The sequence below is a fragment of the Heloderma suspectum genome, chromosome 4 (genome assembly GCF_057233095.1).
Source record: "Heloderma suspectum isolate Gila_16-S chromosome 4, 16-S_ref, whole genome shotgun sequence".
In the NCBI taxonomy this organism is placed as follows: domain Eukaryota; kingdom Metazoa; phylum Chordata; class Lepidosauria; order Squamata; family Helodermatidae; genus Heloderma; species Heloderma suspectum.
In genome coordinates this window covers 163,703,423-163,716,433 of record NC_139461.1, presented here as the reverse complement: position 1 = coordinate 163,716,433, position 13,011 = coordinate 163,703,423, and the positions used below count along the sequence as shown (strand labels likewise).

The window sequence follows — 13,011 nt, the reverse complement described above, 5'->3', positions numbered from 1 at the left end:
AGAATAATAAGCATTTGTTGTGTAAGGGGAGCCAAAGGTAGATATCTTACAATCTTAAGAGATATTTTAATGTATGTGTATTGTTGTTGTGTTTCTGTTTCTGTTGTTGTTGTTGTGTTTTGTTTTTCTTTTAAAAAAAAATAATTAAAAAAGAAAGAAAAAACAAAAGGTAATGGAAATCCAGGTATGTGAGTCCAAAGAGTGGATTCAAACAGGGGAACTGTCATGGCTGTAATGGACATTCAGCTTTGGCCAAAGAGACTCCATTTTAAGTTAGCAGCCATAATAAGATTAGGGCAAGAATGCAAGGCAGAATACTTACTGAACGCTTAGCTTAATGCAGAAGGTGAAGAATAACAGGATGTAGTTTGTGGGTTTCTCAGGCTTCCTATAGAGCTTGTGGTTAAGCTAGCGTTTTCCTGCCATCTGTCGCTGTAACCTTTATGAACTTACGTCTAAGCTTTAACACATTATTGCTTTATATGAGAAACCGCAATTATGAATAGCAAATACAGAAGGAGAGGGCATGGAGGAATGTGGTTTAGCGTACATTGGTTGGGTTGAAACTTCTGTGTCACTCAAATGTTTGAGGTGAACTATCGCAGTGACTCAATACTCCATCCTGAATAAAGCTTTTTGCTAGTGTAGACCGTGTTAGTGTGGTCCTTGAAAGTCCAGCTAAGCCGCTGACCATGACACATCCTACTGGCCAGAAAAGGAATGGAGAATTATTTATTTTTTTAACAATTTGCTGAGTAACACCCTCCCCCCCAGTAGTTTCCAGTCACCCAGGCCACCAGTGTAAAAAAGGAGAGCTATTTACAACAAATGATTTAAATTAAGAACTAGTGACCACCACCATCCTGACAAGCAAAGCAACCAACATGAACTAGAACATGGGCTTTTCAACATGAAGCTTTTAACCCACAACTTTACCAAGGCTTCTGTTTCTGGATTCTTTGTGGGATTAAGTATGTACTCCTGACATGTACTCCTTTACATGTGTCCCCCCCCCGGGGGGGGGTCTTGTTCTGCCTTTCTATATGTTCCATTATACAACCACTAGGTGATGCTGTGATATAGCAGTTTTGTGCAAATACACAGAAGGTTTCATGGTGCTAAAATGGTTGCAAAGCCCAGGAGAGGCTCTGGAGGAAGAGGACGTTGTGTAAAGGACCCAAGAGCTACCAGGAGTGAGGAATCACGAGCACACAATAAATGCTTTGTGCAGAAAGGCTCCATACCTTGTGCTGATCACACTGGCTTCTGAGGGAGCCAAGAAAATGAAACTACTGTGCTGGCCAGCCACTCTCAGGCATGCCATGTGGGACAATGCAAAAACTGAATTGGTCAGGGATGCCCATCATCACCACTGCATTTTACTGTAATTTTATGGCTCTGATTGGCTTCATAGAAACATCAGGACCAAATATGTGAGTGAGAAGGAGCAGTCCTCTCAGCAAACTCCCTCACTGCCTTTCAATCTCAATAAAGTCACTGTAGGGGAAGGGTCTGGGCATGCGAACCTACCAGGAATGCTCAGAATGTTCCCCTTGTTCTACAGTGCTCAGCTAAGCAGCACTGAGGGTAGGAGGCACCAAGACAGACAGACACACAGGGGCAATCAAGCACCAGGGCACGCTCTAGTTTCACCAATAGGCAAATGCCTGGGCGACTGGGGGGAGATTCAGAGGTGGGGCTCCACCCCCAGCATCCCTAGCCCTCACTTGCTGGTGGTGGAAAGCCCTCCTCCTTGGGAGGCACAGCAGCTGCCGTATGAGGCATGTTTTAGGCACCAGTTAGTTCTCTGATTTTAAGTGTTTTACTTGAGGATTATATCATTCGATGTTAAATGTTTTTAACAGATGTTTGTATTTTCTGTTTTTAAATGTTTTAACTGTGGATGTTTTCTATTTTAATTCTTTATGCTGAAACTGCTTTGAGATGTCTTTTTAGATATAGCCAAGCCATCTATAAAAACAAACAAACAAATAAATAAGTAATTAAAGCTGCAATCCGATACCACCTTTCCTGAGAGTAAGTTCCATTGAACTCAATATGCAACTTGATAACATGTCCTTCAGTGCAAATCTTTGCCTTCTTTCCTTACTCATCTTATAATTGCAAACTTTGATACCATGTTTTCCAGTTTCTTTCTTTTTTTATTGTCTACTCTTTTATATTTAAACTACCTTGAGATCTTTTGTTGGAAGTTCATGTATATATATTTTAGGGAGCAACCCTATGTGGATCGACGGTCACCTCTGACCCCAGGGGCGACCACCTGGCCAGTGCAGCGTGGGAGAGTGGTGAGGAGCGGATCTCCTCCTTGCTCCCTCCACCCGGTTTTTGCAGCTGGACAGCCAATTTTGGCTGTCTAGCTGTGGGACCTTGGAGCGAAGGAAGCAGCGGCCGGACGACACATCCTATGTACTGGCATTTTCAACCTCCCCGCCCTGGCACATCCCCAGGAATGCCGAGTTTCTACTGCTCTGCACTGCTGTTACAAGCATGGAGCACAGGGCTGATCTGCGCTGCCTACGAGGCAGCACAGGGGGAGTGAGGGTCAGTTCTCCGGGAACCGACCTATCCTATGGCCATCTAGCTGCTGACTAGCAGCCATAGGCTTGCACCCTTAAATAAATACTTATTTCTTGTTTCAAACTCACATAACAGGCACCCTGTAGAAAGCACTAGGACTTACCAGCATAAAGCATGAGATTCAGGCAGCCAGAAATGAAGCAGGCTTGTCCAATGACATTATCGTTTCGAATGAAGAGCTCCTCCAGCCAACTCAGCACTTGCACAGAATCCTGGTATCTAGGGAGAAGCAAATAAATAATAAAAGTTTACCTTTAAACAGTTGTGATTGGGTTAGTTCTCAAAAGGGTTGGCTTGATTTGTTGTGAAAACCTGGTTTGTTATGCATGTGCCCGAATATGACAGCAATGCAGCTATGTACGTCAGGGACCTTCCAAACCAGTTTTTGCCTAAATTGGTTTGTGGTGAGAATGTTGGCCAGAGTGTTCATTCACGTTACAAAAGGCTCTTTCTCTTATTTCTCTCCTTGCGATGCTATTTACAGGTTTGGCCTGTGAGGAGCTGAAAGGCAATCTGAACCTCACCTGTGAAAGTGGTTTGAATGTGTAGCTAAGAGGTCAGTGGCAGAGCACCTGCTCTGCATGCAAAAGGTCCCAGGTTCAATCCCTGGCATCTCCAGGTAGGGCTGGAAAAATACCTACTTGAAGCCCAAAAGAGCTGCTGGCAGTCAGTGTCAACAGTACTGGGTTTGACTCAGTCTAAGGCAGCTGCCTATGATCCTATATATTTTCACTATAGATTGTTTACATGGTGTTTAAAGAGTTATGCATGTCCTTTACTCTTTACATGCTTGGTACAACAGACATGGGTGTACCATAGCAGTTAATGTCGGTGTTGTTGTTGTTCAGTCGTGTCCGACTCTTCGTGACCCCATGGACCATAGCACACCAGGCCTTCCTCTCCTGCGCTCTCTCCCAGAGCGTGCTCAAGTCCATATTCATTGCATCAGTGATGCTATCTAGCCATCTCATCCTCTGCCGTCCCCTTCTCCTTTTGCTTTCAGTCCTTCCCAGCATCAGGGTCTTTTCCAGAGAGTTTTCTCTTCACATTAGGTGGCCAAAATATTTGAGCTTCAGTATCTGTCCTTCCAATGAGCACTCAGGGTTGATTTCCTTTAGGATTGACTGATCTGACCTCCTTGCAGTAATGTCAGTGTACCTTTCAGCAATTTGTTTTGCTGTGTAAAGTCTGGAGCTGCTCTTCATGGTTAAGAAAGCCAGACAGGCTACTGGGCAGCCCGCTGGACTTGAATCCTGAGCCCCATCATTTAGATTTCAGCTCAGTTTTGAGGGCACAAGCCATTCCTTCTCAGTCTCACCACCTCATTCTGTGGCTGGGTTCACACATCACGCTAAGCCATGGTGGGTGGCAAGCTATGCTGGGTAGGTGGTTGTGCAAACAACCTCCGGTGCTCCCTTCAGATGATCAGGCTAACAAGCTACACAGAATAGTTTATTTCACCCCCGACCCCCCCTCCTCCTGTAGTCTTCCCACCCAGCTGGGCAGGTATCCCAGCTTCCCCACTGTAAAGTGGGAATAGAGAGGAGCAGAGCAGCAGCAACATTTTTGGCCGCTCTTGCCGAGCAGCTATGTAGGCGATCTCCATAACCTACACTGGCATGACAGACAACACACTAATCCACCATATGTAAAATAACCCCTACTGCAGAGCGTGGGTTCTGAGGGTGGCTTATTTGGGGAAATAACCCATTTGGGGGGAGGGGAATCCCACAGACAACACACTAACCCATCATGGCTTCTGGAAAATAAACCATCTTGGGTTAGCGTGTTGTGCGAACCCAGCCGGTAAAATGTATATAGTAGCCATCATAACACAGCTTAATGAGATGGAAGAATGCAGCGCCAGCCATGCCTGAACCTCAGGACTGTGGTAGGAAATAAGAAACCAGCCAGCTTCATAGCTTATCATTTTGTCCAATGAAAAAGCCTGGTCTTTTGGTATGCATATTATTAGATTTACTTGATGTTTGCTTTTATCTGTATGTTTAAAAAATTAAAAATTATTTGAACACTGAACAGGTGTGAGACTGCATTATTCCAGGTCAAAAGTGCCATGCACTGATCTTCTATCATGATAAATCATCGTCATCACCATCATCAAGTCAAAAGTGAACTTAAAAGTTTTCGCTTAGCAATTAATGAGCAAAAATATTGTGTAAGGTATACACATCAAAAAGCTTGATATACAAACGTTTAGAAACATTTACAGACTTAATTGGCAAATTTTGAGTAAGGAGTAATCTTCTCAAAGATATAATTCAGAATTTATCTTATCTTACAAAAGAGTATTTTTTAATTTTGTATGTTCATAATTATCTCATTGTCATAATGAGATAATTAAGACTGTGTGCCCTAATTTATGAGACAGCAGATAATATTAGCTATGAGGTAATTGCTACACATACACAAACCAAGTATAAATATGTGCTGTTTTTAGAATGTGGGAGCTTATTAGATGCTCACCAGGCTTGTGTCCTTGTCAGCTGAAGAGCCTATTCAGTATTGAACAGAGAATTTAGTACTTCGAATGAGATCTCTCCTTTTTAAAATGTTAAGACTTCAAGTCTAAGGACAAGAAATGTTTAAGAAATTCTATTTCTTGTTAAGCTATTAAGATTAAAGGATCTTTAGCAATGCTAATCTTTACCAATGAGAAATGTTTCATGTCATTTTATGCAAGTTATATTTTAATATGATGTTGCAAGTATATTTCTAATACAAATAATAAAGGGATCAAAAAAGATTTTCCTGTACTAATTCTTGGTAGTACAAAACCTGGATTGCAGCTCAAAACAGTCTTAGGTGTACACTTTGTTTAGAAGTGTTATAATCGGCTACAGGGGTTAAACAGGCAACTAAATGCCCTCAAAGTACTGAACAGATAGCTCAAACAAAGTCACCACCATCGCGATGGGATGATCTTGAAAGATGGTTCAGAAACTTCATCTGGTCCAGACTCCAGAACAGTTACCAGGGGACAACTTAATACCCTGTGCAAGGTTATCTTTTCCCCCATGCGTGTAATGATTTTTAGATTGGGTTTTAGCTCCTCCTGAAATTATTTTATTTTATTTGTTTGTTTGTTTGTACAATAGCCGAAGCTCTCTGGGCGGTTATTACTACTACCGCTAGATGTTTTTAATTGTTTACTATTTTATTGTGTGACATGTAAGCCACCCTGATAACATTTTGCTATAAATGTTTTAAATAAATTCATAGGAATGTATAATAATAAATAAATAATAAATACAAAATAATATAATTAATTAATTTCAATAAATAAATGAATACATAATGTTGTGAACCACAGCTCCTATTCTACTGCTAATAATTAATAGTTATGGCAGGCAATGTTTCTGGGAAGTTTGCTTGCCCATCACTATCAGACTCCCACTGCAGTGCACAGCCACGGGAGAATATTATGTGGGTTTGAGGATGCATTTGCAGCTAGTGAGGAGAAACCATGAGACTCAAGAGGTCTAGCTAGTGTAGCAGCCATATCGGGGGTCAGACTAAGTAGCCTCATGCAGTCTCATGCTTCATGTTCTTGCTGAGCTCTTGCTCTCTGAAATATATGTTTGTAAGCTGACGAGACACAGGAATTTCTTATCATGTCAACAAAGGCTAAGGTCATAGTGATATGTATATCATGTTCTCTGCTGTTCTCTACTGTTCTCTGCTTATCATGGCTACCCTATAACCCATTTCTTGTATTATAAACAATGGTGCTAGGAGAAGAAATGTTGAGGACTGCAACCCCACACGGGAGGGAGAGGAGGAGCCGTTTCCTATGTGTCACAATATCTATAAAAACAATGTGCTGATGTAAATTGGGACTTTTGGCTCTTTGGAAGTGATTCCAGCCTTAAGCCCGCGTGTTAAATAAAGAAGAACTCTTTTTCCTTCACTCCGTGGTCTCTCTGACTCTGAGTTCTGCAACATAAATGGTGCCGTGACTCGGATTGTGGCAGGTGCTGAGACAGAGAGGTGGCAGTTGCCTGCTCTCAATCGCCGCACTGGGAGGGAGGGAGGGCTCGGCGCACGCCTCCCTTTCTTGGCACCACCAACCTTTTTCTTGGGTGAACGGGAGAAAGCCTGCACCGGGACTGCCCAAACGGCAGCGAGCGGCAAGAGAACCTTGGGAAGCGGAGGAAGGAACTTGAGCCCTGCCCATACTGCACCTGCAATTGAGTTGAAACCCACACTGGAAGCCTTCAGGAAAAAGGCAAGTAAATGGAGTAAAAAGAGGGCCCCGCCTTTAGGAGAAAGGCCACTGGGCAGAAAAAAAGAGGGCCCCGCCTTATGAAAAAGGTCAGTGTTAGTATACGTATACAAAAGGTGACCCACCCGATTGGGGGTGGAGGGGGGACTTGATCACTCCCCCGAGCAGGCACTAATACTCAGCAAGGCGCTGAGGAAACTGCTTCGCTCTAGTGGAAAAGTGGGAAAGTGGGTGGCAGGGACATATAAATGAAGTGGTGAAATTGATGATTGTGTGAGTGGCTACTGCGGTTTCTGTTGCATACCGTTGACTGTCCGGGTACCCAGGCCAGTAGCAAAGTGCGTGGTGTAAAAATTCCTCTTGTGCCGGTCAGTGAGACCCCTTACTCGCTGACCAATCCCCTTCCCTCTTTGTGTCCGTCTTCATCTTAAGTGGGAGGCTATGGGAGGTGGGAGAAGCAAGACTTGTATGTTAAAAAAAAAAAGGAAAAAGATTTTTTTTTAAAGGATTCAGAATAGAGAGAGGAAACAGCAAAAAGCTCAAGGTCGAGCTGAGAGAAAAAAAAGAACAAGATCTGGGGCTGTTAATTAGAGAATTGTTGAAGGACAGCCTGGCTTTTAACGACGCGTGGGAGTGTGAGGCTGAAGAAGTAGCCGTTACCCTAGTGCGCCAGGAGGGGGGGGCAGGAGAATTGCCCACAACGTTCTGAGTTGTGCAACATCATCACCTCGCCTAATTGAGATGAAATCCCTAAGAAATGGAAACTGAAAATGAAGACCCAGAAGATGAAGGTGCAAAATAGAAAATAAAGGTGAAGAATCAGCCCCCAGGGCACAGGCTAGACCCCTCTTCGAGTAGAAAGTGTGCCATAAGACTGTCCCAAGGCAGAATAAAGCGGAAAGACCACGATGAAGATCTCTGTCAAGGTAGCCGTGTTTAGCTTTGAACTGTCCTAGAATTTCATAGAGCCTGTAGACCATCAGCTATATGATTTCTGAAGAGCGTAACCATTAAGCTTTTGCCGTGGGATTCCCTGCAATGAAGAAATCTCACTAATTTAAGTGTCCAGTGTTAGACTGCCTGAGTGTGTGTGCTGAAGAGCCCGAGAAACCAGACAGCATGTTCCTGGCCAAGCCAAAATCACGCTACTACCATGCTCCTGGAAGCTGCAATAAACTGTGTAAGCTGGGAGACCCAACCTGATTAAGAAGAAAAGAAGATATTAGAGTAACTGTCTTAAAAAACAGTGAAATCTGTGTAGCTGGCTAGCTGACGCTGTCAGTAATGTTACAACTTTAAATTAAGACTGTTTTCCTGTTTGAGACCCCAGCGAAGAAAGCTGACCCGAGTTATTTGTTGCCCGTGCCAAAGCAAAGATTTGGCTGCCCTGTACCTCATCGTGTCCTGTTTTAAGCTTGGGATTTACAAATACAAACAAACTGTGAAGCTTGCCTTTGAAGTCCTGCAAATCACCCCACCGCCTCCCCGAAGAAGATTAATAGCTGCCTGAAAAATGCAAGTATAAGGCGATGCCCATCACCCCCCAGCGTCCTGAGTTTCAGCACTTTGCTTTCGTGTACCAAGTTGAAGGGGAAGAGAAGAAAAGAGGGGGGGGGGTGATATTGTAAATCCCTGGCTAGCTTGTCTAGTGATAGATAGCCCCGAGAGCCTCCCCCCCTTTTCACAGTGCTGTGAGGCTTTTCATAAACTTGAACTCTCATTGCTGTAGACTGTGTGTCTGTGTTGTAGTCAGCTCAGTGCACAACAGGCTGAGTTTGATCTATGACTTTTAGATTTCCTTCTGCTAGAACTCATGCAGCATAGAGTTGCTGATGCAAAAATGGTGACCTAGAACTCTTTGCGTGTGTGAGTATGCCCATCCCTTGATTTTAATGAGCCCTGAGCATGCAGCCAGAGGAGCAGTATAATTGCTGGATCTGCTCCATCATGCCTTACCATGCAAAAAGTGTTTTCCATTAATTGTGTTAAATTGCAAAAAAAGTTTGTTGTGTATATTTTATGATTTCTTAGATATCATAAAATATATGTGATATTTGCAGATTAGTGTTAGTTGCAAGTCCAAATGATACTGAGTGTGGTTCCCAATGGATGACAAGAGAAAAGACAAAGACAAGTAGAGAAAGACAGAGACAAGTAGAAAAGACAGAGAAATAGAGAAAGTCACAGACAGATAGAGAAGGGGGGGAGAAGAAAGAGGAGACAAAAGGCAAAGAGAAAAAACATTTATAAAGAAGAAGCGTGGCCATAGTTGCCCCCAGGGTGAATTAAAAGCAGCTGATTATGCCTAGAGCTTATTGTTGTTGTTGTTCAGTCGTTCAGTCGTGTCCGACTCTTCGTGACCCCATGGACCATAGCACGCCAGGCCTTCCTGTCCTGCGCTCTCTCCCGGAGCGTGCTCAAGTTCATATTCATTGCATCAGTGATGCTATCTAGCCATCTCATCCTCTGCCGTCCCCTTCTCCTTTTGCTTTCAGTCCTTCCCAGCATCAGGGTCTTTTCCAGAGAGTTTTCTCTTCGCATTAGGTGGCCAAAATATTGGAGCTTCAGCTTCAGTATCTGTCCTTCCAATGAGCACTCAGGGTTGATTTCCTTTAGGATGGACTGATTTGACCTCCTTGCAGTCCAGGGGACTCGTAAGAGTCTTCGACAGCACCACAGTTCGAAAGCATCAATTCTTCGGCGCTCAGCCTTCCTTATAGTCCAGCTCTCACAGCCATACATTACTACTGGGAAAACCATAGCTTTGATTAGACGGACCTTTGTCGGCAAGGTGATGTCTCTGCTTCTTACTATGCTGTCTAGGTTGGCCATAGCTTTCCTCCCAAGGAGCAAGCGTCTTTTAATTTCATGGCTACAGTCACCGTCTGTGGTGATCTTGGAGCCCAAGAAAGTAAAATCTGTCACTGCTTCCATTTCTTCCCCTTCTATATGCCAGGAAGTGATGGGGCCAGATGCCATGATCTTAGTTTTTTTAATGTTGAGTTTCAAACCAGCTTTTGCACTCTCCTCTTTCACCCTCAACAAGAGGCTCTTTCGATCCTCTTCGCTTTCTGCCATTAGGGTGGTATCGTCTGCATATCGGAGGTTGTTGATAATTCTCCCAGCAATCTTAATTCCGACCTCTGATTCATCCAACCCGGCATTTCTCATGATGTACTCTGCATATAAGTTAAATAAGCAGGGTGACAATATGCAGCCTTGTCGTACTCCTTTCCCAATTTTGAACCAATCGGTTGTTCCATGTCTGGTTCTTACTGTTGCTTCTTGACCCTCGTACAGGTTTCTCAGGAGACAGGTAAGGTGATCTGGTACTCCCATCACTTTAAGAATTTGCCACAGTTTGTTGTGATCCACACAATCAAAGGCTTTAGCGTAGTCAATGAAGCAGAAATAGACGTTTTTCTGGAATTCTCTTGCTTTCTCCATGATGCAGCGAATGTTGGCGATTTGATCTCTAGTTCCTCTGCCTCTTCGAAACCCAGCTTGTACTTCCGGTAGTTCTCGGTTCGCATACTGCTGAAGCCTAGCTTGTAGGATTTTGAGCATCACCTTGCTGGCATGTGAAATGAGCGCAATGGTGCGGTAGTTTGAACACTCTTTGGCGTTGCCCTTCTTTGGAATTGGAATGTAAACTGACCTTTTCCAGTCTTGTGGCCACTGTTGAGTGTTCCAGATTTGTTGACATATTGAATGCAGCACTTTAACAGCTTCATCTTTTAGGATCTTAAATAGCTTGGCTGGAATATTGTCATCTCCGCTAGCTTTGTTGTTACTAATGCTTCCTAAGGCCCACTTGACTTCACTCTCTAGGATGTCCGGCTCAAGTTCAGTGACCGCACTATCATGGCTATCAGGGACATTCAGATCTTTCCTGTATAGTTCTTCTGTGTATTCTTGCCACCTCTTCTTAATCTCATCTGCTTCTGTTAGGTCCCTGCCTTCTTTGTCCTTTATCATGCCCGTCTTTGCACAAAACGTTCCCTTGAGATCTACGATTTTCTTGAAGAGATCTCTAGTCTTTCCCATTCTGTTGTTTTCCTCGATTTCTTTGCATTGTTCATTTAAGAAGGCCTTCTTGTCTCTCCTTGCTATTCTCTGGAACTCTGCATTCAGTTGGGTATATCTTCCCCTTTCTCCCTTGCTTTTCGCTTCCCTTCTTTCGTGAGCTACTTGTAAAGCCTCATCAGACAGCCACTTGGCTTTCTTGCATTTCTTTTTCTTTGGGATGGATTTCGTTGCTGCCTCCTGAACAATGTTACGGACCTCCGTCCATAGTTCCTCAGGCACTCTGTCTATCAGATCTAATCCCTGAAATCTATTCCTCACCTCCACTGTACATTCATAAGGGATATGATTTAGGTCATACCTGAACGGTTTAGTGGTTTTCCCGACGTTCTTCAATTTAAGCCGAAATTTTGCAAGAAGCAGCTCATGATCTGAGCCACAGTCAGCTCCAGGTCTTGTTTTTACTGACTGTATGGAGCTTCTCCATCTTTGGCTGCAAAGGACATAATCAATCTGATTTCGATATTGACCATCTGGTGACGTCCATGTGTAGAGTTGCCTCTTGTGCTGTTGGAAAAGAGTGTTTGCTATGATCAGCATGTTCTCTTGGCAAAACTCTATTAGCTTTTGTCCTGCTTCATTTTGTACACCAAGGCCATGCCTGCCTGTTATCCCGGTGATTTCTTGACTTCCTACTTTAGCATTCCAATCCCCTATGATGAAGAGGACATCTTTTTTCGGTGTTAGTTCTAGAAGGTGTTGTAGGTCTTCATAGAACCGATCAACCTCAGCTTCTTCGGCCTCAGTGGTTGGGGCATAGACTTAGAATCATAGAATCATAGAATAGTAGGGTTGGAAGGGGCCTACAAGGCCATCGAGTCCAACCCCCTGCTCAATGCAGGAATCCAAGTCAGAGCATCCCTGACAAATGGCTGTCCAGCCTCGTCTTAAAGGCCTCCAGTGTGGGAGAGCCCACCACCTCCCCAGGTAATTACTGAATTACTGTGATGTTGAATGGTTTGCCTTGGATTCGTACTGAGATCATTCTATCATTTTTAAGATTGTACCCCAGTACTGCTTTTCCCACCCTTTTGTTGACTATGAGTGCTACTCCATTTCTTCTAAGGGATTCTTGCCCACAATAGTAGATATGATGGTCACCTGAATTAAATTCGCCCATGCCTGTCCATTTTAGTTCGCTGATTCCCAAGATGTCGATGTTCAATCTTGCCATCTCATGTTTGACCACCTCCAGCTTACCTTGATTCATTGATCTGACATTCCAGGTTCCTAAACAATATTGTTCTTTACAGCATCGGATTTTCTTTTCACCACCAGACACATCCACAGCTGAGTGTCCTTTCAGGTTTGGCCCAGCCGCTTCACTCTTTCTGGCGCTACTTGGAAATACCCTCTGCTTTTCCCCAGTAGCATATTGGACACCTTCCGACCTGAGGGGCTCATCTTCCGGCGTCATCTCTTTTAGCCTTGTGATACGTTCCATGGGGTTTTCTTGGCAAGAATACTGGAGTGGGTTGCCATTTCCTTCTCCAGTGGACCACATTTTGTCAGAACTCTCTGCCATGACCTGTCCATCTTGGGTGGCCCTGCACGGCATAGCTTATGGCTTCACTGAGTTACGCAAGCCCCTTCGCCACAACAAGGCAGTGATCCATGAAGGGGCTAGAGCTTATTACCTGGGGGTAAAGTAGCCACAATAATGTAATAGTTCTTTAAGATGAGAAAATGTAACTAGAAAGAGAAGAAGAGCCTATCCCAAATGTGCGTCATTGGGACTAGTGTAGGGCAGAAAGGTTTAAGTAAGTGAGTTTAACTTGAAAAAGACACATGAAGAGACAAGGCTGGTGCATGGAGCGGAAAGTTTTATGTAGAAAGTTTGAAACATGATCTACAATACAGGCAGATCAGCAAGAAAAAAAAAAGAAAGCAAAAAAAAAAAGAGAGAGAGATTTCTCTTCCCGTACTAATGAGTGAAAGTGTTATCAAGCACTTTGCCTGGGAAGCGAAGTTTGTTTACAGGAGGCTGTGCCTGAGCACCAAACACTTCTAGCCTATGCTAAAAATACTTGCTAGTGTTGTGCTGCCTCATGGGTAACATGTATGGTATAAAACCCATTTAG

The 13,011-nt window shown here is 43.7% G+C and overlaps 1 protein-coding gene across 1 annotated transcript in view; it reads right to left on the bottom strand.

The window, feature by feature from the left end:
• ADCY10 (adenylate cyclase 10) overlaps positions 1–13,011 on the bottom strand; it is a 170,279-nt gene that overhangs the window by 27,539 nt on the left and 129,729 nt on the right. The window contains exon 33 of the mRNA XM_084851606.1: positions 2,705–2,820. Coding sequence (XP_084707732.1) covers positions 2,705–2,820 — 116 coding nt within the window. The remainder of the gene's footprint in view (positions 1–2,704; positions 2,821–13,011) is intronic.